We start from the raw sequence: 24,018 nt of genomic DNA, 5'->3' as shown, positions 1-24,018 counted from the left end.
GCTTTTATCTTAGTCATGTATTTTTATTTTAAATCATGTCTTGCTGCATTGTTTTCAGCATGTAGGAGTATATACAGATGAGTAGCAAAGGTTTATGAGCAAAGATTGTGGAACTGGACTGTTTCAGTCCAAGTCTGTCTAGGATATGAGCCCACGCATATACACAGATGCACACACACACACACACACACACACACACACACACACACCGACACTCCTTAAAAATTTATTTTTCCCGAGGCTTCAAGTTGAATCAGGCAATTTTCATGAACTAAATTCTAAACTATATGAATAAGAGAAGAGACACTAAATGACCTTGCTGTTATTCATAGAAAAGCCATCAATGATGTAGGGTAGGTTTTCTTCCTAAAATTATTTACGTCTCTGTAGACAGTGTTTATGTAACGAAATAATTCCAACATTCTCAAGTTGGTTTATGTGTTTAAAGCCTATAGCTCAGTGTTGTCACAGACTAGGGACTCTAAAATAAATATACATCAAATGTAAACTTAAGTAATGAAATGGGGTAAGACTTTCTGTTGAATACAGCTTATTTAAAGGAAATTTCTTCATTTTCTTTAAAGATTCATGATGCAAAGATAGCAATGAACGCCTATACATAAGTGGATTTTTAAAGGTATATTTAAATCTATATGATGTAGTTTGTGTAGATACATACGCATATATAGCCTGCTGGGGCAGGTGATATCAGTGGCTTGAATTTGACTTCTCAAACTTCAAAAACCGAAGAATCAGTATCAATTTACAGAACTGTAGTAGAAAAACCAAATATTTATTTTGTCCTAATCTATGGAGTATAAAAACAAACAGAAACCCCACTAATTTTCCTACTAAATTTGTAGCATATCTGTCTTTTTTTCTAAAATCAAATGTAAAAACAGTTAGATGATTCTACATTTTGACCTACTTGCCTGGCATTTCATTCCATCCAAATTTCTGACACAGTAATGTTGGTTTATTTTGACATTTCCATTGGTCTGATCTAGTTGGGTTTTCCAGTAACCTTTTACAGAAAGTTTAATTTTACGAATGTTATTCCTGAAAACTTTGATATGAGGTATGCTTACAGATGATGTTATTCTCCCCCTTTGGCTGTCTGGCAGACAGCTTTATTCACTGTTTCTTTAATCTTCAAGTAATAAAGAACTGGTAATAGTCTTTGGACAGGAAAGGTCTTTTTTTCCACCCTGAATCCATTATTTGCTTCTCTTCTTCCTGAGCCTTTTTCCCAAAATCATTTCCCTTTGCAAACTATGAGTCATACATTCACTGTATCAGTCACCCACTTAATTACAGTTTTCCTCATCACCTACAGTGGTGAGTTTACAGATAAAACTTCTGATCATAAGAGAGCTTTGCTCTTGATAGAGCTTTAAGTGAAGTTTAGAGTATTTTATTGTTATTTTTTTCTTCAATGTTTAATAGTGATTTAAAGTAACTGCTGCTTTTTGGAATTTCTTGAAAATCACAGCTGATTTATGACTGGGTACTGACACTAAATTAACCTTATAGATATATTTACAAATATTTACTGATTTGAATTATATGGAAAATATACCTTCTTCTACTCCCCTGCGAACAACAGAAGCAACTATCATTTTCTACATGATTAGTTTTCATGTTACATTCTGGGTAACAATTTTGTTAGTTTTTATTTTTTGTGGTGCTGGGATTGAAGCTAGGACCTCATGCTCATCAGGTGGGTGTTCTACCACTGAATTGTACCGTGCTGAATGATTTTCTTCATTAAAAGCTGCACCATGCTCTGTAGAATGGAAATCTCTTAGTGTCAATAACAATAATTTACCTAAAAACCTGTAATGTGTAATTTAGAGTAAATATCAAAATGAAAATGCTATAGCTATGTTTTCTCCCTTTAATGTTCAAGACTGATAACCAAGGAGGAGTCTATTTTTCTTGACACCAATTTTTCAAAGAGTTAGGAACTCTTACAAGGGGCAAGAGTAGCAGCATGGCATGCAGATAAATTTCCTTAGAAAGAGCTTTTATGATTTCAGATGTGATGGTCTTTATCAGGATGCAGTATTGTTGTCTTATTTCTTAGGATAGAGGTTTCTTTGAGGCAAAATTTATTTTAGGTTACCTTCTATCTTTGAAGGATGTTTCTGTCTTAAAACATCATATAGCACATTAAATGGCCTTTGTATTAACATGCCTTCCAGAGTGTGAAATTTCCAGTGCTAGTAAATGTTTAACACTTGGCTCTGGGAGTGGGATGTAGAGGTGAATTTAAAAAAAAAAAAAAAAAACAAAAAGCAAAAACTTAGTTTGCACATTTCCATGTTGTACAGTTTTCGTGTTACTCACGTTAAAATGTCAACCTGAGATCACTGGATATGGCTTTGGCTTCTGCCTGTTTCTTCACTTGAGTTTTGTATTAACTATATATAGTTGTTATTTTTTTTATTTTTTATTTTTTTGTCTTTTTCATTTTTATCAGGTACCAGGGATCAAACTTACAAACCGCCTGCTTGCAAGGCGGGTGCTTATGCTGCTGAGCTAAATCCCTAGGCCCTATAGTTGTTATCTTTGATGCTTTGTGTCAACTTGAGATTAGAAGTTTAACTGAGAGACTCAGCAGGGAGCCAGGGTTCTTACTTTGTAAAAGTCCCCAACCTGAAAAAGGGGAGGGCAAGGAGACTTTGTGAGTGCTACCCTGGCCCTGGTGGGAGTGGGGTGGGGTGTGGAGTGGTGGTGGCCTGTGTATAATGTAATGTTGTGGGTGCCTTTACTGGCTGCCACCTTGAAGTGTTTCCCCACTGCCATGCCACCCTGCCTTGCAGCCAGCTGATTATGGCCTGAAACCTCCACAAGCAGTAAGCTAAACAAACCTTTCCTTCCTTCATTTTGGGTGTGAGGTATTTTATCTTCTCCAAGAGAGAGGAGTAACCAAGACAGCAGTCTTGTGCGCACTGTAGCATTTCATAAGTCTGTGCCTTGATTTTGCTTTTCCTTGTGTCTTGATCTGAGAGCAGCTTGTTTCACATTTTAAAATCTGTGAGTTTGTAAATTGTCTATGAAAAATTAGCCACTTTTGTATCACTTCAGACTAGGCCTTTTTAAAATTATGGAGTACTTCACACTGTATTACATCTTTTTCATTGTTGCCGTTAGACTGGAAGCTTGTTCAGAACAGGAATAACGTTTTCATTCCTGTTTTGTATGTTACTAAGGATTGGATTTGGGGCCTTGTTAGTGAGCCCTTAGCTCTCTCATTTATTTTATTTTGAAGCAGGGCCTGGCTAAAGTTGGCTGGCTTCCAATTTAGAATCCTCCTGTCTGGGCCTCCAGAGCAGCTGGGATTATAGGCAAGTGCCTCTGTACTGGTTCTTTTTGTATTCCTAGCACCAGTACGGTTCCTGATTGGTAGTGGGATTCACTTTAACTGTTCTGGCACTTAGTGTTGAGAATTGATTTAACGTAGTTGACTTTCTTGTTACCACATTGGGACCTGACTGAGGGTGGTGTTATCCTGCGGCTCTATATTATATGGTGACCTCTTGCTTCACTTGTTTCATAAACTGAGAAAGAAGTTATTTGATTCTTTTACTAAATCTTAGAAATATTCCTGAACACTGCTGACTTGGGCTGGGGTGAGGCCTGCAGTGGAGCAGCCCATCTACCATGCGCAGTTCCAGGTTCTGTGTCCAGGGTCAGGCATGGAAGCCATTAATCCCAGGTTGCCTGGGCAGTGGTAGGCGGCAGAGATAGCATCTTAGTTAGTTCAGTGAGATATTGTGGAAAGAAACAATGCTCTTACCATATTACTTCGTAGTTTCCAGAAATCGATGGTGGTTTTATAATAATATGAGAGCATTCAAGCAAAATGAGGAGTTTTGTTGATTTTAATTTGCAGATTTATATTTGTAGCATATTTAGTCTATGAACACTTTTGAAGAATAACTTTAATATGTTTAAAATCTCATTTGTATTGAATTTCATGATTAGCTTTGTGTTTATTATATGTAAAATTTTATTAATGATATAATTGTTATCTGTTATTTGGACTACTGCTGTCATTTATTGGAAACCTACACTGCCCAGTGATGAGGTGAACATTTTGCATATTGTTATTAAAAGCATTTAGGGAATAAACAATAGTAAACACAAAACGATTGTGTAACAGTTAAATATTGAACTCTTATATTTGATTATTTAAAAAATAATTTTTATAAGATTATTTGTAGAACTTATAGTTTATCAAACTAAATTACTATGTACTGCTTAATTCCATCTTACTCAGAGTATCAAGTTTTAGAATTCTGTTTTATGGAGATATGTACAAGCATATGAATCTGCTGATAAATATATGTTTTTCTAATGTGAATATATATTAATGTTAATTTAAAATACTTATGTCATGTTATAAGGCATTTAAAACTGATGCAAAAATATTTTTTCTCATTATCTTTTTAGATTTTATTTAATGTCTATAGAGAAATAAGGGCTTTTAGGTAAACAAACTACTCAGTCATGCCATAGTTTCTTTAACTGTGCTTTAATAAAAACACAATTTACACAAAATTCACACTGTCATATGTAATTTTTAAAGAGTTTTGGATATTGCTATTTAATGTAAATGAAAGTGTTGATAAAACCCCTAGATACAGGAGAAAATCTAAATGAGCCTGTTGAGGCAGTGACTTCTTTATATGATACCAGGGGTGTGGCTGATGAAAGAGGGTTCTGATAAGCTGAGCTTCCTGAAAACTGAAGATCTCTGCTTCATCAATGGAAGGGAGTCAAATGACAAGCCTCAGAAGGGGACAAAATGTTTGCAGAAGACGCAGGACTGTTAACCAAAATGCACACACACACAAAAAAAATCCCTGAAAACTCAACAGTACAGAAGCAGCACAATTAAAAAAAAAGGTCCAAAGACATTAGCAGAAACCTCATTAGAGACGTTGCACAGAGGGCAGAGAAGCCTGTGAAAAGATGTCCCCCTTCGTGTGTCATCCAAATACGCAGATTAAAGCAGCACTGAGATCCTACTGCAGGGTTACATCTGACAGCAACAAATGCTGGCTGGGGTGTGGAGCAACAGGAACTCTCCCTGCTGGTTGGAGTGCAAAATCACAGAGCCACTTCAGACGACAGGAGGTTGGTTTCTCAAAGAACTGGATGTACTCTTGTTATGCAACCCAACATTCACTCTTGGTATTTTCCCAGAGAAACTGAAAACATGGCCACACAAAGTCTACACCAATTGCTGTGTTTATGACAACTTTGTTCATAATCACCAGTACTTGTAAGAAATCCACATGTTCTTCAGTAAATGAATAGTGTGCTACTTCTAGATAGTGGAATATTATTCAGTGCTAAAAAGAAGTGAGCTCTGAAACAATGAAAAAAAGTGCAAGAAACTAAGTGGAGATTACTATGCTGCAAAAGCCAATTAGAAACAGGCAAATTTGGTGGGTTCCTACTCCATGACATATTGGAAAAATAAAAAAAAAATATGGAAACTGAAAAGATGTCAGGGAGGTGAATCAGCAGTACACAGAGGAAACTTAGGTTAGTGAAACTACTCTGTGTACCATTATATGTCCAAATCTGTTAAGTACACATCACTGCAAAGATGTCCATCCAGATCACTTCCTCAGTTTAAGAAATACTCCACCCTGGTTCACCTAGGGGCTGTTAATGTTGGGGATGCTTCGTTTTTAAAAATTATTTTAACATGGATATAATACTTCATGGGTACAGTTATCGTGGGGGAGTCCGTACATGGATATAACGGAGCAACTTTTTGTGAGGAGGCAGTTTTATAGTGGCACAGAGTTTGTGATTAGTTGCTAAACTTTAAATTTTCCTGTAAACACAAAATTGCCCTGAAAAACAAAGTGTATTGAAAAGAAATCATTGGTCCAAATCGTATCAAAGATAAATGTGTCTCCGTGGTGGAGGAAAAATGATACCCTTGCATATTTGGGAGTCATCCTTCTGCTTCAGGAAACAGCGAAGACCTAAGACAGCAAGGGCTCCTTCTATATGGGAAGTCAGGCAGGGGAAGGAGAAAAAAGTGAGGTTTTTCCGCTGGAGCAAGGTCCTGTGAGTCATCCAAGTCATCCTGCCTACCAGCTGCTCTCTATTTAGGTCAGCATTAGCCCCTGATCAATAGTCTAATCACAGCCGCTGCAAGAGGCTGATTCTGCCTTTGCTATTGTTCTTCTAAGTCCTGTATTGTTTTTGTGAAGAGTGGTAGGAAGTGTACCTGACCTTTTGAGTTCTTATAACATTTTGTTTCATTCGTCTTGTGCTGCCTTCTCACATAACAAACTACTCAGCTGTAATAACATACTTAAAATGTTACTTTGTAATAAACTAAGTTACAAAGCCTAATGGTGACTTGTCTTAAGCTATTCTGTACTGTGTGTGTGTATAATGCTGCTGGTTATTTCCCTTTGGTGAAACCAGCACCTTTTACCAAGGACACTATGCATTTCAAGATTTTTATGAATGTTATTTTAGAAAGTATGTGTATTTTTATCGTTTTATAGATTCTGTACTTGTTTTTTAATCTTCAATGTTTGAAATGTTGTTCATTCACATTATATACTCATTTAGATGCTTATTTTATCCTTTCCTTGCTTACTTGCTGTGTCACATACAGTGTTTTTCTATATTTATAATTAAATTCCAAGTTAAAGTCTAATCTGTTTGGTATTCATTTTTGATTATGGAAAGCAAAAAAAATTATAGATATTAAATATATTCATAAAGATGGAGAATTTTCCACTTGAGGCCAGTGGCTGGGAGAGTATTTTTAATGGTAACAATACAGACCTCTATAAGATTTTATTTTGGGTATGATTTGATTGTGTAAAGCACTTTTGGCTACTATTTCCTGCGCTTTTCTTTAGTATGGGTTTCAGTAGTATTTTGCTCAAGGTGTTGTGTTAGACATAGAAGTACGGATGGAAAGTGTCTCTAGTGCTTCTGTTCTGCTGGTGCTTGACTTGCTTGAACTTTGTGGGACTTCGGTGCCTCTGGCTCCACCCACAAAAACAGTGGGTGGTTTTTGTCCTCTGGGCACTTCTAGCTCTGAGGCTCAGCCTGTGAGAGCTTCAAGGTCTATACAGACACCCTACAGCATTCAGCGTGACCTGGTGTCTCCTGTGCCCTGAGGCTATGCCCGTCCAGTCCTTGGAGAGCACTGTGCCCTTGCTGCCTGCCCAGCCTGCTGCAGAAGGGCCCATGCCATGTCCCTGGTCGGCTTGCTGGCCGTGGCAGAGCTCATACCCACTTACTTGATCTCTCATTCTCACCAGGAAACCGTTCATTTTTAATGACAGAGTGGGACGTGAAATTGCTCAAAGGTATAGGCTGACAAATGCCATTAAGTGACAGAGAGAGGGGTGGTTAGAAAAGGATACAGGAAGGGTAGCATAGGGGAGAAAACTGAAGAGGGTACTTTGAAGGAAAAAGGCGTGAGCACTCAGGAAGCAGACTTCTCTGTCTTCTCCATACTGTCTGATTTCCTCAGCGCTTAGCTATAGCGTTGATTTTAGCCTCGCTTTGTAACAGAAATAATAAAACTGCAGCTCACACCCCCATTTTAACTGACCTTCAAGTGGTGTCTGAGTCTATCCTTGAGTAGGGATCATGATTTTGAGGGGAAAGTCTGGGTTTTCCTCCAGTCTAAGTTGACCAGGATGTGGCTCAGTGGTAGAACACAGACTTAGCATCCGAGATTTGTGTACAATCCCGGGCATCAAAATTCCATATAAACAAGATAGCCACAATGGTAAGCACTTCACTAATGAGCGCAGCCAGCTTCTTGTACAAGGGATTCAAATGCAGATTGATGATTTTCAACAGGGAGAGTGGAGATGAGAGATGTTTTATGTTTTTGTATTGGTGTATTTATTTCAGCAGCATCATGTCAGTAGTAGAAATCATATAGCTTTTTCTAAAACTTTCCCCAGGGAACTACCAACTTAAAGACACAATTGATAGCGTATGTTGTGGTTTGAACATAATGCCCTACAGTTCCTGAATTGAACACTTAATTCTCAAACTTGTATCTTAATAGTAGTTATAGGTAAGGTCTTTGGGAGGTCATTAGGATTAGATGAAATCATAATAATGGTCTTAGTGGCTTTATGAAGAGGTAGAAGGCTAGGTTGTGATGGTATATTTCTGTAATCCCAGCTACTGGGGAAGCTGAGGCAGGAGGATTGAATGTGTAAGGCCAGCCTGGGCAGCTTAGTGAGCTCCTGTCTCAAATCAAGTTAGATAGTTAGCTAGTTACATACATACATACGTACATACATACATAGACAGATATGTATAGCTCTCCAGGCAAGGAAAAGGATTGGAGGGAAGGAAGAAGGAAAGAGAGGGAGGGAGGGGGAGGAAAGAAAGAGGCAGTCAAGCCGGGTGTAGCTCAGCATTCCTAGGGTCAGTCTGGTGGGGGGCCAGGGAGAGGGGCCCACCCAGGCATGCCTGCTCTTTCCCACCACGCAGTGCCCTCTGCTGTCATGATGCTGGAGAATGTCCTCACCAAAGGCAAGATGACACCACTACCATGCTCTTGGGACATCCCAGCCTCCGGAACAGTGAGCCAAATAAACTTTATAAATGACCTGGTATTTGGTATTTTCCTCTAGCAACAGAAAAGAGGCTAGGGCCGCATACCAAAGAAACATTTTGTTTCAAGATGTATTCTATGCAGGCATTACAAAGTCTTTGAGACATTTACATCAGAGACTAGTAAGTTCTGCTTGCGGTGACCATACTCTTGCAAATCAGGAGTGACAGATGATTGGCGTGTCTGATTCTCCACCTCCTGTGTGATCTGTGTGTAGACTGGTACCATTCTCGTCCTTTTGTAACTAGGTAAAGAAAAACAGTTATCCATCCTAAATTTTGACTCATTTTTGGTGTATTCTGTGCTAAATTTTCGAGCTCAAGTTAACTGATTTGACACATTTGCTTTTATAATTACCTATGGAAAAAATTTTAATCCCAGTATTTCAAGTCTGTGACATGACTTGCAGTGTCTCTGTGACAAAGCTTAATTGGAAGAATTAAGTAGTTAAATGAGAAAACAGTAAACCCATTTTTAGTGTATATGTTTGATTTTAAATTAAAATTGTTGCATGTCATAGATACTGTTTTAATGGGTATAATTTTTTCCTACTTTTCCTCTGTTGTAACTTCTTATTTTGTTTTTTGGAAAAATTTCTCGTACTCTAATCTTTTTGAAGGGTAAGCTTTAGTTCACTTTTCTCCCTTTTTTTGGGGCGCTAGGCATTGAACCTCGGGCCTAAACACTCAGCTGCATTGCCAACCCTTTTAAATTTTTATTCTGAGACAGGCTCTCCCTGAATCCCTAAGCTGCTCAGTCTGTGCATGTCCTTGTGATCCTCCTACCTCGGCCTCCCAGGGTGCTGGTGAATTAGACTTCTTGGTTTATTTGAGGTGGTAATTTTGAATTACTGGTTACTCTGTTTTACATAACAGTGATACTCTGAGTTAATTTTAATTTTTCCCCACCTAACTCTGTTTCTGAGTGCTTGTTTTGGGATGGGGACAGGTGCTTCTTTCATGGTAGGTCCTCATCTAGCAAAGTCATCTGGTTAAATTTTCCATAGCTCTACACACGTGAGGGGCGGGGTTTGCTGAAAGACATTAGGCAGTAAATCCCAAACCCAGAATATGCATGGCTTGGATGGCCTCCTGCCTGGCGCCCACTTGGCCTTATTTGCATAGGGACTTCAGGAGCTCTTTCCTGGCTAACTGAGGAGAGATGGCAGCAAGCCCGAGGCAGGCCATGCGCACTGTGTACGGACGTGTGTACACAGGAAGCAGACATTCACTTTCCTGAGCATTCAGGCGCCAAGGGAATGTGCAGGGAAGAATGTCTGATGGAGGCCGAAGAAGCATCTTGACTCATGGACACAGGCTTGACATCGTGGCCCTGAGTAGAAGAGTCACTTCTTCCTCTGGGATGTGCAGTGACAACAGGTCTGAGGAGGACAGTTTTGTAGAGGATGGGTTAGAAGGACTGAGGATCCAGTTGCAGAGCTGTCTTTTCATGGTGAGGTAGAAGACTGTTCAGGGTGCATGGCAGCATGGAGGCTGAGGAAGATCCTGATGGGAGAAGGGTTGCAGGAGGTAGAGCTGCCATTTTCTGTGTAATTTACTTTAAGAAACAGCGTGGACATTGATCTGACATCAGCGCTTTGCTGGTGGACAGGAAGCAGTTTGGTGATCCTGCTGGGCTCCAGGCTGGCTCGGGTTGAGGAGTCCCTGAGGGCACTGACCAACAGCAGGAGCGAGGCATGAGGAGGTTTGCTTGCTGAGGCAGAGCCTGTGGTGGGGAGGTGGACAAAGACAGGCGGACTGAGGCTGCTGTGCAGGCAGCCGAGTTCCTGTGCCTACCGCAGAGACCCTGGCTGATACTGGCTGAGGCGGCCGATGTACCAGCTGCCTTTGCTGAATTGTGTTTCATTTCATCTCAGATGTCACCATTTTCTCTTTGGAACGCCCATGTCTCCATGGTTATGAAAGGGTAGGAGAGATGTTTTCTAGTTACATGATAAAGACCAGGTTGAACATTTCCTGAAAACGACTGTTTCCCACATAAAGCCAGGAGTGTAGCACTAAGCGTTGCATTTAAGAACAATTAGGTTTGTAGGTCCCTGGGGTCATGTTCTGTGGAGTCCCTATGGGCTGGTAGCTGTGAGATTTCAGAAGCGAGCAGAAGGCAGGACTGGTATCCAGCAGATGTGCGGTACAAGGGACCCTAGTACTGTGCTAGCCACTGAGGGGTATTGGACCACATGAAGTCCTTAGATTTCATCTTCATAAACTGCTGTCTGGAAACATTTTAATTACTTATTTTAATTAATTCATAATCTTTTTCTTGGCCTAAAACCTTGTTAAATGGCTATTGATTCAGACACTGAAGACCAGTTGACTAAACAGAGGTGCTAGGTATTTTTGCTGTATCACATGAGGCCCCTCCCTTCACCTTCATTTTACCCAGAGATCATTTCTTACCTTTTTTTTCAAGGAAATAAAATTGGTTGCACCTTAAGCCATAAGTATTTTTTCTCATGGGCTTTAAATAATTTCCTATGCAACATGTCTTGCAGCTGAAAGTAAATTCTACAAAAGTTGCAGTAAAGTTTATTTGGCTATTAAAAGAGAAGAAAAAAATAAGCAGGCCATCTGGAACATTGTCACTGACTGAGCAAAGCGAAGTCCGTTGTCTCCGTGCTTGATGTTTTCCTGCAAAGTGGTGATGACGATGGTCCCCATGTCGTGTGAGGCTTAATCAGTGTCTGAGGGCAGTGCGGTTAGAACAGATAGGGCTGATACTGCATGCATGCTCCGTAAAATGTGTGTCTACTGCTTTTATGACTGACTCATAAAGAACGAGGCAGCCTACAAGGAGCACGGTGGGAGGTGGTGAGAAGAGGCAGAAGCCCAAGCGAGGATGCACATGTGGTTGAAGGAAGTCTGAGAATTTAGGCTGTCAGTGCACAGTGACTTGGCTGCTGAGGGCTGAGGGTGATGAGACGCAAACCGGGCATCTTGCTGGAGATTTGTGTTTATAAACAGCGCAACTGTGATATAACATCTGCCTGTGTAGGCTGACAGAGTCACGTTGTGCTCACCACCTAAATACGACAGTGACTTTGCTAAATGTGACTTGATTTTCTGAAATGGACAGATATTCTTGGTAAAGTGCTTCTCTGTTTATTCAAGTCACTTTCCTAGAAAATTTAATCTGTATTCAATCTTCCTAAAAAGGACTTGTGTATAAACACAAACACTTTGCATTCTCATCCCTCAGCGGAAGCTGCAGAGAGCTGACCTTGTAGGGTAGGATGGTGATTAGCAGAGTTTCAGAGGGGAAAGGAGATGGGATGAGAGAAAGGTCAGGTGAGGGACGCCGAACTGCAGTCAGGTATAAGGAAAGACTTGCAGTGTCGCACAGAACAGCTGGTGGCTGAGGTGTTTCACAGAAAGCTGGAAGAAGCAGAGTGGAGGCTCCCCATATGAAGAAATGATGACTATTTCAGGGGGAATACTCGTTATCCTCGTTTGACTGTGACCTGCTGCACACATGTATCAAATTATCACACTGTCCTGTAAGTCCATGAAACTATTTGGGTCAACTTTTTGGGAAAAAAGCATTAGATAATATGAAAAACTGTTTCGTTTTGTTGCTTTTGCGGCCCTGCACCCTCATAAATGTACATCACGAGTCCTACAGGGCGAGGGTGGTTGAGCTTTGCACTGTGGCTCCTACACCCCGTTCACACCTGTTTCCTCTGATGCCATCCGCTCTCTCAAGTCACCGCAATGTGTGCAGGTGCTCACATTAAGTGTCCCTGGCTGGGGCAAGAAGCGTCCCTCACAGCCTTCTGTGAATGAGCACACAAAGAAAAGTCCCACCATGTGTGTCTAGGGACTTGAGTATGACAGGCCACGCAGCAGAGGCAGAGTCACCATCCCCCAGCAGCAGCTTGTGGGTAGAGCCTTGGTATAAAGTTGTTGTGGTGCCAGGTGGCAATTTCCTTTCCACCTCCACCTGCCAGTCACAGTGCCCCCTCCCCAGGCCACCCAACTCTGGGCTCCTTGGGTGCCTGTCATGTTGCCATCTGGTAGCCCAAGTACGAATTCTGAATTGGATTTGTGGGAGCGTAATTTTAGCATCATTTTTAAAACTAAATTACCATTGCCTTTCTTTTTGCTGCACTTTTAAATATTCCTTTTCATCCAAAGACAGGTACAAATGCTACGTGAACATTTATTTCTCTTTTTTTCTTGCTGTAAATAAATGCTTGCTTGTGAACATTTCCAGGTGTATAAAAAGTGTGCAATCCATGAAGGTGTTATCACATTGTCATCTCTTATCCAAGCTGATGAACTTGGAGTGTGATCACTTTTGGCTAATTGTGATAATCCTGGTTGCTTTGGAAGAATCATCTCCTCTGCAGCAGTTCACCCCTGTGAGCCTCGCCGGTCAGCAGTATGGCTTCAGCAGGCCGATGTGACCAAGTCTGGCCAATGGAGGCTGTTCCAAAAAGGTGCTACACGTTTTACTGTGGAAGAAAGGTGGCTTAACGAGAAAATGTGCCGTGAGCATGCCCGTAACGTCACTGCAGAGCTTATCACTTGCGTGGGAGAAAATTAGAGATCTCGTCAAAAGTAATTCGGGCCATGGATGTGGCTCAGCGGCGAAAGTGCCTGCCTGACAAACACCAGGTCGTGAGTTTGATCCCTGACACCAAAAAAACAAACCAAACAACAGCAGCAAAAACTTAACACATCATTCATTTAGTTTATATTCTAGGCTGGTAAAAAATAATTTGTTCTCTCTTTTTCTCATAATCTCAAAAATAAATCACTTAATTTCAGCTGCTTCTCCCCCACTTTGTGTTGGCAAACACAGGGCCTTTACGCCAAGCCAAGGCTGTGCCTCTGAGCACAGCCTTGCTGGCTCTGCTGCTTTCAGAGTTACCCCAGGGGAGCCCCCCATGAGAGCTTCATAAACTGTAATTCAGTTTGGGGGCACCCTTTAAATAAGTTTTCCAATGATCTTTACATTGAAAATTCACCTTTGTGTGGTCGGTAGTACCTGATGGAGTTATTCCTTCATCTTTGATAGGTAATACAGTGTATCCAACAATCTTTGGGTGTTTTTACCACCGTGGACAGGCTTCTGCAGAGGTATGCAAAAGTCATGTTTCCAGAGTTTCTGTTTCTGCACTGTATTACCTGTAATGCGGGGATGTTTACTTTGAAGTGAGAGTAGTGAATTAGCACTTATTCTTCAGAGGTTAGTATGAGTGAAGAGAAGATGCATAGTTTGATTTTCAGTGTTTATTTTATAGCTGTAAGTCCACAGACTTATTAGAATAATCATGCATGAGAAGTTTAATAGTTTCTGTATCTTATAAATAATAATTTAAAATTGGTGATATTTTTAAAAAATACAAGGAACAAAATCCTAATAGGCTATTGCTTGACAGTAATCTAAGAGGAACTGGGCATGGTGGGCGAGGTGGCACACGTTTTATGTGTCTGTAATCCTGGCTGCTTGGGAGGCAGAGACAGGAAGGTAACAAGTTCAAAGCCAGCTTGAGGCAATTTAGAGAGTCCTTGTGTCATTTAGATAGATAGACAGACGGAATGGTAATTAAGGAAAAATCCAGTATCCTTTACTCACAGAAGAGGAGAAAAAATCCTGATAGGGTACACAGTGCATGACACCACCCTGTGATGGGAAAAAGTAGGGCAGAGTTTTTTGTTTTGTTTTGTTTTTGGTAGAGTGCTTTGAGATCTTGAAGACCAGTATGGCAAAATGTGTACCACATGGAGGAAATGAAAACATACCAGCAAATGCTAGGCCTGAGGCCATTTTGTGAATTTTAGTCTGTATTTTAAAAGAGAGTTCACGGAGGAGTCTTGAGCAAGAGAGTAGTATAACTAGATTAGGTAGTGTTTTGTAAAGAACGTTCAGATTGCCTTGTGGAGAATAGTTCAGAGTTGGTAGCCTAGGGGAGGGTTGTGCAAAAGTAGATAAACCAAAGAGATGAGTTAAAAAGCAGTGTGCTTATTGAAAAATGGGTTTGGAATACAGTAGTAGTGTTTTAAATGCAGTGGTGGGGAGCTGTGCAAGGCGGTGGGTGTGACATAAACAGCTCCTGACCTAATAATGTCTGGGTCTCGTCCTTTGAAGGATGAGGACTTTTTTTTTCTCTGAAGACCTCATATTTTGTTTTGGACCATTTTAAAAAAATGCCTTTCAGATATCCAAACTGGAGTTTCAGAAGCAGTTAGATGTACAGTTCAGCACCTCAAAGAGGTCTGAGCTTAGGACCGAAATTTGCTAGGCTTAATGGTTAAGGCATATCCTGTGCAATACAGTCTTTGGGGGGTAGTTAGCCAAAAGAACAGAATCCAATAAAATAACAGTTACGTATTTCAAAAATAGTGCAAATCCTTTATACGTGCCTCCAAAACACATGAAGGTGACTTCATCCCCCATGCCACTCTCATGCTGTTCTTGTTCCCTGTCTCACACTCTGTCTTCATGTTTTTCCATTCTTTCTTTTTGTTTTGTGGTTTCTTTCAAAATTCTGGAAGAAGTTACCCCACTCTTTGTATCCATGCTACCTTTTTGGTGATCCATGGCTCGTCTGTTGTTCCTGACTCTTTATTCCTGTTTTTATAACATGGGACTTTCCTTGCGTAGGGGCAGGGAAAGAAACTGGAACACAAAGCCAGATGTCCTTTTGATGGCTTAGGAACAGGACCACTGGGGACAGCAGCACATCAGTGATTTTTGTCACCTGAGTGAGTAATCAGTGTGTAATTAAAGACACTCGCCAGGTTCCAGGAAGTTGTGCTTTGGCACTGAGACAAAATGAGTTTCTGATTGTTGGGCACCTCCGTCATTCAGTAACTGGGTTGGGGCACAGTGCCCAGAGGAGATGAAGATGCAGCCGTGCCCTGGAGCTCCTGAGCTGCCTCCTGCCCCTGGCCTCAGCGGGTCTCTCGGGAGAGCTTTTCTGGTATTCAGGTTAGGTTCTTCTCCAGCCGGTGCAGACCCCTATTATCGTTCTTACTCTTGCTGACATTATTCAGATGCCTGTGATCCCTAACAGATTCTTACCTCCGAGAAGAAGGGAGTTAGGTTCAGCATTGTCCTGTCCTAAACCCTGTCTGTTTTGTATATGGCAGGATCAGTAGGCACCTGCTTCATTAGTCCAGACAGCTGCCCTGGTTAGGTTTCCCATGTGTGTATCAGCAAATGCTCCCTACTCAGGTCTCTGTCCGGAAATAAAGGCTTGCTCTTTAGTGAAGTAGCTCTGCCCCATGTTCTGGGATTATGACTTTGAGCAGTCTGCCATCTAGTACCTGTAAAAAGTCTAGGGACAATAAAGACTGTGACGAACTGTGGTGCAGCTGGGCTGCATCAGGTGTGCCCTCCAGGACTGCTTTCTCTGAGTGCTGCTTTGCTGTTACTCCGTGGCTTATAGTGAGGGATAGGAAAACTAACCTGCTTTTAACTCCTGGGTTCACTGCAGGGGTAGAGGACGAAGTGATAGTTTACTGTGTTTTCCTGATAAGGACTGATAGAAATGTTTTCTTTTTGTCAAGGTGCATTTGTAAGAAAGTTTATTTGCCCTGCTAGGATTTGTGGGTGTCTACCAGGAAGGTGAAAGGAAGCACACTCAGTGTGCCATTGAAGTGTCTGTTCAAGCCCAATTTGTACATAGGAAACGTACAAATTCTAGCTTTCCACAGTGGCATCAGAAGTTTGGTTTTGTGGTTTAGGAAAGAGACACTGTGAGGCCCTTGGTTTGAACTCCAGCACGTGCACACACACACACGCACACCACTCACACTCAAGAAGAAGCGGACAGCACGCTGGCCGTTACAGTTGCACTGGCTGTCAAGGACAGCACGTGGCAGTGACTGGCGAGGTCACTGGCTATGCGTTCGAGGTAAGAACCGCAATGACTCCAGAGCAGAAACAAGGCGTTCTCCAGGTTAGCTATAAAGTTGCGGAGTCAGTCCAGCCGTAGGAAAAGCAGTGGAAGTGAGTCCAGGGTGAAATGGAAGCCGAGAGCCAGGAAGGTGTGAGCGCAGCCCTGCAGCCCGAGTCTGCGTGGTCACCGTGTGCCCAGCTCGCCGGGCCACTTCCTCTGCCTCCATTCTGTGTGTCCTGAGTGATTCCCTGTGTACATGGTGAGTGCTGCCCCCACTCATGCTTCTGTCTGAGGTCAACCTGTGTAAGACTCATTTATGTCTTACATTTCCAGGAGTCTGTAGTTACACCACCCTTGCACTCATATATTTTGAGCTTCTTCCACCTTTATCTCCTTTCTGGCTCCATTTTTCCTTTATTTGCTGGGCTTATTTATCCTCGTAAGTCATCGCAAAGGTTTTGAGTCTTAGGAGTTTGTAGACATCTGTAACATGGGACTCATCGATTGTCTGTGGGAACGGATTTGATGCAAACCTTATCTCGCTGGATCTTCTGGACTCTTCAGCAGAGCCCTGCTGGACCTGTGGACATCCCTTTATTTTGGTTTTCCCTTCAGGAAGTAGCCTTTCGGTTCTGCCTTTCTGTAACCCTCTGCCCATTTTCTGAACTTGAAAGAATTTCCAAACTTGTGAAAATAATTGCCTGTATTATAACTTAGTTGTTTAACAAACTGAGTTTAGGCAGAGACAAAGTTGGCAATAAAGGGAAGAAAAAGCTAATTATTGCCCTCTTACTCATACTACATTTTGAATTTTTTTCAAGAACATTTCAACATTTAGATTCACCCTAAAAGTTAACACTCATTGATCATACTAAGGATAAATTAAATTAAAATAAATCGAAGAAAATTCAAATGACATAAATGTATACGATGATTTTAAGTGTCTACATTTTGTTTCCACTTCTACTTTAAGGAGTCAGGTAATATGGGGTAATTTATTGTGATCAGGTCAAGTTAATAGAATCTTTTAATATTGGTTTTTATTGTATATACCCTTTAGTTTAAAAACAAGTGTATTTTTAAAAATATATTTGCAAAAATCGATTTTCTAAACCAATGCATTTTCATTATTTGTTAACAAATCGAACTTTTCAAGCTATTTCTTTAAAGCTCTTTGGAAAGTTATTCCTTATCCTTCCGGTCATCTAAATTTATCACAGGGCTTTAACTATGCAGGCTGGTGAACCTTCTTTCCTTTTGATCCTGCATCCTGGCGGTGCCTGGGTAGTGCTTGTGTAAGGACAGTTTTGGTGGATGAGTCAGGCGCTGAGTCACAGGCAGCATGAAGCCTCTGGTGTTCCATACTAACGAATTGGAAACAGCTTCAAAATTAATTAAGGCACAGTTGTCAGCTCACTGCTTCTGATTGACATCCTACCAAAGCACTTTGTCCTTTGGCAACTTGCTTAATTGTTCTTTGATATTTAGGTTTTGTTTTGCTTTATGAATTTTTTTAAATCTACTGAATAGACTTGTAGTTGTCATGTTGATTTTTTAAGAGGTCTTTTATGAACCCATATCATCTGGGTTTAATTTCTTCCTTGTTTGGTGTCTTTTCCCCCCCTTAAAAATATTCAACACAATTGCTTTTCTTTTTATCTTGTTAATTTATCAGCAGCAAGAGAAGCCTTTTATGCTCCGAAGAACTGGTTCACACACTAGCGGTGTACTGATTTGTCATATAAGAGTATACTTTCCTTTTGGTCATTATGTATTTTATGTACTAGTACAAAATTATATGACTTGCTATGATTCTTTTACCTTGTAATAATTTGAACTTAAAAAGTCATTAAAGATAATTTTTTTTTCAACTTGAGCTCATATTTGTTTGAAAGAAAGTATTTCACTTAGATACTGGTTTTTCATAGGGGGATTGATTAGGCATTCCTCATGTTTACAGAAGACTAACCTAGAGGAAATCAAGAGCAGGGAAGTATTTTGGGTGAAGAGAGCTAGTGTGTTCTAGCAAGATAATAAAATGTTAGGGTGAATCACTGGGAAAATAAGACAGAGAAGAGAACTCACAAATAAGTGTGTAGCAGCTCTTACGTGCTGTTATATATTATTTCCTCTCAAACTCCAGAATCTCTGTAAGACAGGCATGATTCATCTACAGTGAAATGTGTAACTTGAAGCTCCATGAGATAACAGCTTCTTTAAAGTCCTCGGCAGTATCTGTATAGTAGCACTGGGAGCGACCTGTGATAGTATGTTACCGCGCTGTCTGATGTGAGCCTCAGACATTATCCTACAGAAGCTGAAGAAGAACATTTGATCTAGTTATATAATAGAAAAATATAGGGCAATAGACATTACACAGACTTGAGCCCTTTCTCTAAATGTGATTTTTGTAGTTGTAGATTAAAATTGAGACACATTCTACAACTGATGACAGCTCATGATTTAATTGGCAGCATGTTTCCTTAATGGTATGTTAAATATAATGCTGGATTTTATAATCAGCATCATCTTAGACTTAGTAAAATAAAGTCTGTGATGGAATATATTTGATGGAATACAGTGTATGGTCTTTCTTATAAATTTTGTTTGTAAGCTAAGAAATTTTAAGGACAGCCATTTGACCTCTTATTTTTTTCATTCATTATCTCCTAAATTTGTTCTCATGAGATGACCTTAAAAAATTCTATGATCAAATATGTTTTAGAAACTTAACATAGGGTTAGGAAATGATCTTAGTGGTCGAGTGATGACATAGGACCTGCATGGCCTTGGTTTGATCCTCATCATCACAAAAACAGAAAGAAGGAAAAGTATGTCATACCCTTGTAACTTCTTAGAGTGCACGAGTCTATAGAAATGCTAGCAGAAAAGGCAAGTAAAGTCAATGTTAACTCGTTGAAAGGAGTTGTCGTGCCACAGAACCCTCTCGCCTTTCTTACCTCTTGTGAATGTACCTCGGGAGCTTAACACTTTGCCGGTGCAACCTGGAAAGATGCTGGGTTCCCTACTTGCTTGCCTAACAGTGAGCATCGCCAGTTAAGAGACTATCCTTTGGGAGAGTCAACAGGGTTTCTTTTTAGCTTTCTTCCCTGCTTTTCTTTTGTTTGACTCTTTTGCTCACTGATCAGCCTTAGCCACATTGTTTTAAATTTCTTGGGTCATTTCTTTTGTGTAGTTTTTCTTCATTTGCTGACAAAATTGCAATATTTGCAATTTATTAAAAGATATTTGTAGTTTTATTAAGATTCTGAACAGCTAGAGAATTGCTGGTAAGGTATAAATTGCACAAGAAAAAGAAAATGTGTGTTCTGGCATTTAATGACATACAAAGGTCAGTAGGACCTGGGGGCCTTTTCCCTGTCTTACGCTGAGCACTGCAGAGCAGAACATTTCATCTTCAAGGGTGCAGGACGGAGTAAATCTCCATTCTCTGCTACTTTGCATGCTTCCTACTCCACTCTCCCTGACATCTAGACCCACTTTACCAGTTCTGTGTGTGTAGGATTACTCATTCAGCCCCGTAATACTAGATCATGCTTATTCCAATTCTTCATCACTCTTATTGCATTGCTTCTGGTGGCCTTCCTTTGGCACTTTGTAAAATAAGAGCGCTTGCTGATGTCTAGCTTTCCAGGCCTGTCCTAAGCCAGTTCCTTTTTATCATTGTCGTTACGATCTATCATCCTGTTGCTTAAATTGTCGGATGTTTCAGTTCTTATTACAACTTTTCCAGTTTCTTCCTTTCCTGTGTCTGGTATTTATAGTGTATAGTAATAGTTTGTGCTGGCGGTGGTAAGTGTGGTCTGCAGGTATTCCTGAGTTTGTATTTTGTTCCTACCACCACGGTAGCCATTATGGAACTTATTCATTCTTTGTTTTTAAGGACACTGTGATCTCAGCAAGGCAAAGCCACTAATTCATAATTTAGTACATTCATACCATATGAAGGGGCCCAGGGAAGTCTGGTACTTTGGTAAAGGGTGTGAAAAGCGAGGGTAGACATGTGGATGGGCACCAGCTGTAGCAGTTTGACTGTCAGTATGAGACTCTGCTAGGCTGGAGCAGCATTAGATAAAGGCAATAATATGTTTCCAATTTAGTCTGAAAACTTGAATTTAAGACTCACTGCTTTGTTAGCAGCACATAGCCTGGATTTTCTTATTCCTTTTCTGATTTTATTTTAGCCATTTCTACTTTGAAGAATCTTATGTCATAGGGTTTCTCTATTGATTAGATTAGACATGGTTCATAAAATATTTAACATGCAGTACTTGGTGCAGCCTGAAATGACAAGAAAAGATGGTGAGAAGTACAGAAACAAGGGTGTTGCGGAGTGTGGACGTGTATGGCAGGGAGAGTGGGTGTTGCACCAGCAGTCTGCCCCATGGCGCAGTCGGCTAAGGTCAGCAGACAGACCGTGCCAGTGAAATCAGAAAGGCAGACTTCTGAGCCTGCTCTGTGATTCACACATGGCTTTTCCTTTCAGGCCACAGTGCCTTTATGGATAAAATAATACATTTAGACTAGCTAATTAGGACCAGGTGTTTATCTCAGCTGTGTAAGTGCCTGCCTGGCAAGCCTGAGGTTGCGAGTTCAATCCCTCATACCAAAAGAAAAAAAAAAAAAAAGCACTAATTATTAAAAGGAATGATTGTGAATTATGTTATATGATACTTTAGGAGGGTACTGGGGATTGAACCAGAACATTGTCACTGACTACCTGCTCACCCCTTTTCAAAATTTGTATTTTGAGATATATACAATCTTGTTAGGTTGTCCAGACTGGCAACCCTCCTGCCTCGGCTTCCCAGGTAGTTGGGATTATGAGGGTGTGCTGCGGTGTCTTTAAAGAGGATGTTTCTTAGGCAGCAATGGTGACATCAGACAGGACAGCCTGTGCAGTTGGCTCAAGGAGGTAGACAGATGTTTCTTTTACAAAAGGGCAGCCTATCAGAGTCAGTCTTGCAGTTTCTCTACCTAGCTGTTTGAAATAAGCCAACCAAACCTGTGTCACTGTGGCATATTTTAGGGTCCCACAGTGGTTTAAGGAGAACATGAAAGTGGACCCATCTCTTTTATCTCACTGTACTGTTTCTCATGGATTTTCCATCCCTAACTGCAGGTGACTTTCCAGAATTCATCTGCTTACAATAGAAACATAATTTTCTCTAGGAGAAAGATCTCTGTGGAAATCACTATGACAAACATTACTTAAAACTCACTTACATTTGCATGTCTCAGACTGAAAGGTGATGACAGTTCTGAGGCATGCATGTATCTCTGAGATGCTTTGCAGCTGGAAGCCACCCATTTCTTCATGGAGATGACTGCAGAGCTTAGGAAAGGAAAGTGGGTAGTGTTTCGTGACACTGCTATTGGACGTGGCCAGGCGGGGTAGCCTTTTTAGGCTTCCAGCACCATGCTGATGGTAGGCCTGGCATCACTTCTGTAAGGCCCACTGGGGACTGTCGGTCCTCACCCGGCAAGATTAGACTTGGAAGATTTGCCAGTCCTGCCCTGCTTTGTTCCCCAGAGGCTCCCACACTTCTGCCTCCTATTCTACTGCCAGGAAAGCAGTGGAGCTGGATTGCCGATCCCTTGCAGCTTATGGTATTAGTGTAGCACTGACGTTTTGGGTTTAGCACATAACAAGAAAACCCTTGTTATTTGCTTTCTTGTCTTTCCTTTCTGTAGTTGCTTGTTGCCATCTCCTGTTCTTCTGCATCTCTCTTCTTGGGCTGTGACATTGAGATGGCTTTGTTTAAGAGTTACTAAGAGCACGTAGGAATTGGGTTCCTATCTTCTCACTCAAGCAGTCACACAAAACTAATTTATGTATCCTTTTGTATATGGAAAGAGGAGATAGGACAAAAAAATAAAAGAGGAGAAAGTGCGGATGTTAAGTAGGGACAGGTGCTTTAAGAATACTCATACTAATTTTGATATAAGGATGATTGTAAACAATGAAAGATCCAGGGCTGGGGATTTAACTCAGCAGCATAAGCACCTGCCTGGCAAGTGTGAGGTCGTGCATTTGATTCCTGCCTGGTACCACAAAAAAAAAAAAAAAAAAAAAAAAAAAAAAAAAGAAAAATTCTTTAGCTGCATACAATTATCCTGAGAGAAAAAACTAGACAGAATTCCCCTAATATTTATATAATTTCACTCTAAGGATGAGCTGCGTTGCTATGACTTTTAGTTATCAGCAGCATGGAATTCCTTCCCACTGCGGGTGGAGTGTTAAAGCCAGCAGCAGATTGTTGCTCTTTTCAGGACAGGTGAAAATGTCACCTTACTCTCGTATAGGCTGTATTTGTCAAAGGTGTTTGCAGGAGGTGATGATGAATCTGAAACTGTCCCAGCCTGTGCTGAAATATTCCACCTTTCACTGTTGGAATGCACTGAGGCAGTTTTTGCAAACCAGTACCAGAAAGCTCTTCCCATTTGAGGAGACTGCCCTCAGTTAGGTTAGGAGGAGGAATTTTCCATCTGTTCAGACACAAGAAGAGTGATCAAAAATAGGTAACAAGAAAAGTTCCCAGTTTCAGGCTTTGAGGTGAAGAGGTTCATTGGAATGAGTTGTGTGTTTTCACACAACAGCCATTTGGACCTGGTGTTGAAGACAAGCATTTGGACCCGAATAAAATGCAGACTCCTAGCTCTAAGCTTGCAGTGTCCACTTCACTTGTTTTGGTTGGAACTTGGCTGCAAAGCTGTGCTGGCGTTCTTAACTGTTTAGCACAGTCCCCACCTCATTTTAAGTGTCATCCCACTGCCGGGATGAGTCCTGAGGAGAATTTACTTGGTCATTTATTTTCAGCGCATGTTTTACTTTTCTGTTACCTGTGTGGAGCTGTAGATCTGGTCATAGCTCTTTGTTGTTTTAAGGCTGATACATTTCTGACAGAACATGTTAGTTTTTGTAGCCGCAGGCCCTCTCCAGGTCTTCAGGTCTTCAGCTTGCCCTTTGTACCACCGGCATCTGCAGCACTTGCGGTGTCTGTGCAGTTCTGGGTGGCCGTGCTCACACCTCTGCCCCTTCTGGCTGCTGTGTTGTTTATTGCTGTGTATTGGTTTGTATTCGGTGGTGTGTGATCATCTACTAACTTGGCTGTTTCCTCTATACAGCTCCAGAAGGGTCATAGCTACTTGGTATTTTCATAGCATGTAAAAGTTCAGAACCTTTTTATTGACTCCACTCCCGTGTTTGCATCTACAGATTTCCGTGCACCTCTGCCTCCACCTGTTAGAGTCTCAAGTAAGCTTATTAAAGGGCTCCTTGAGACCTGCAGTTTTGGAGAGTTTCCCTCAAAGGAGTCTAATTTCTAATTTTTACCCTCTTCCGTGAGATTTTCGTAATCAAGTATTCATTTGCCTCTTAAACTGAGATAGTAAAGCAGACCCTAGCATGAGTGCGTTAGTCACACGCTGTCACGGTGTGACACCAGCGGTGGGTGCAGTTGTGCAATTGCCGTGACCAGCTGCAAAGCCT

The 24,018-nt window shown here is 41.0% G+C and overlaps 1 protein-coding gene across 7 annotated transcripts in view; it reads left to right on the top strand.

Moving 5' to 3' along the window:
* The window catches only part of Mettl15 (methyltransferase 15, mitochondrial 12S rRNA N4-cytidine), a 143,548-nt gene that overhangs the window by 4,787 nt on the left and 114,743 nt on the right, over window positions 1-24,018 (top strand). Inside the window, exons 3-4 of one of the 7 annotated variants that reach the window (XR_010049892.1) lie at window positions 4,705-12,152; window positions 12,869-22,620. The exons of 4 other annotated variants lie outside the window; for them this stretch is intronic. Coding sequence is in view for 2 of the 3 variants with exons in the window: in XM_063256756.1 (XP_063112826.1) it covers window positions 585-623 (39 nt within the window). In the remaining variant the exon portion in view is untranslated. 2 more of the 7 variants (XM_063256757.1, XM_063256756.1) reach the window with 2 other exon arrangements.

This window comes from Cavia porcellus, unplaced genomic scaffold (assembly GCF_034190915.1).
Source record: "Cavia porcellus strain 051 isolate PalLab524CR breed Dunkin Hartley unplaced genomic scaffold, mCavPor4.1 scaffold_9, whole genome shotgun sequence".
NCBI classification, from domain to species: Eukaryota; Metazoa; Chordata; class Mammalia; order Rodentia; family Caviidae; genus Cavia; species Cavia porcellus.
The sequence above is the reverse complement of the archived record's forward strand: the minus strand, read 5'-3'. Positions and strand labels throughout refer to the sequence as shown.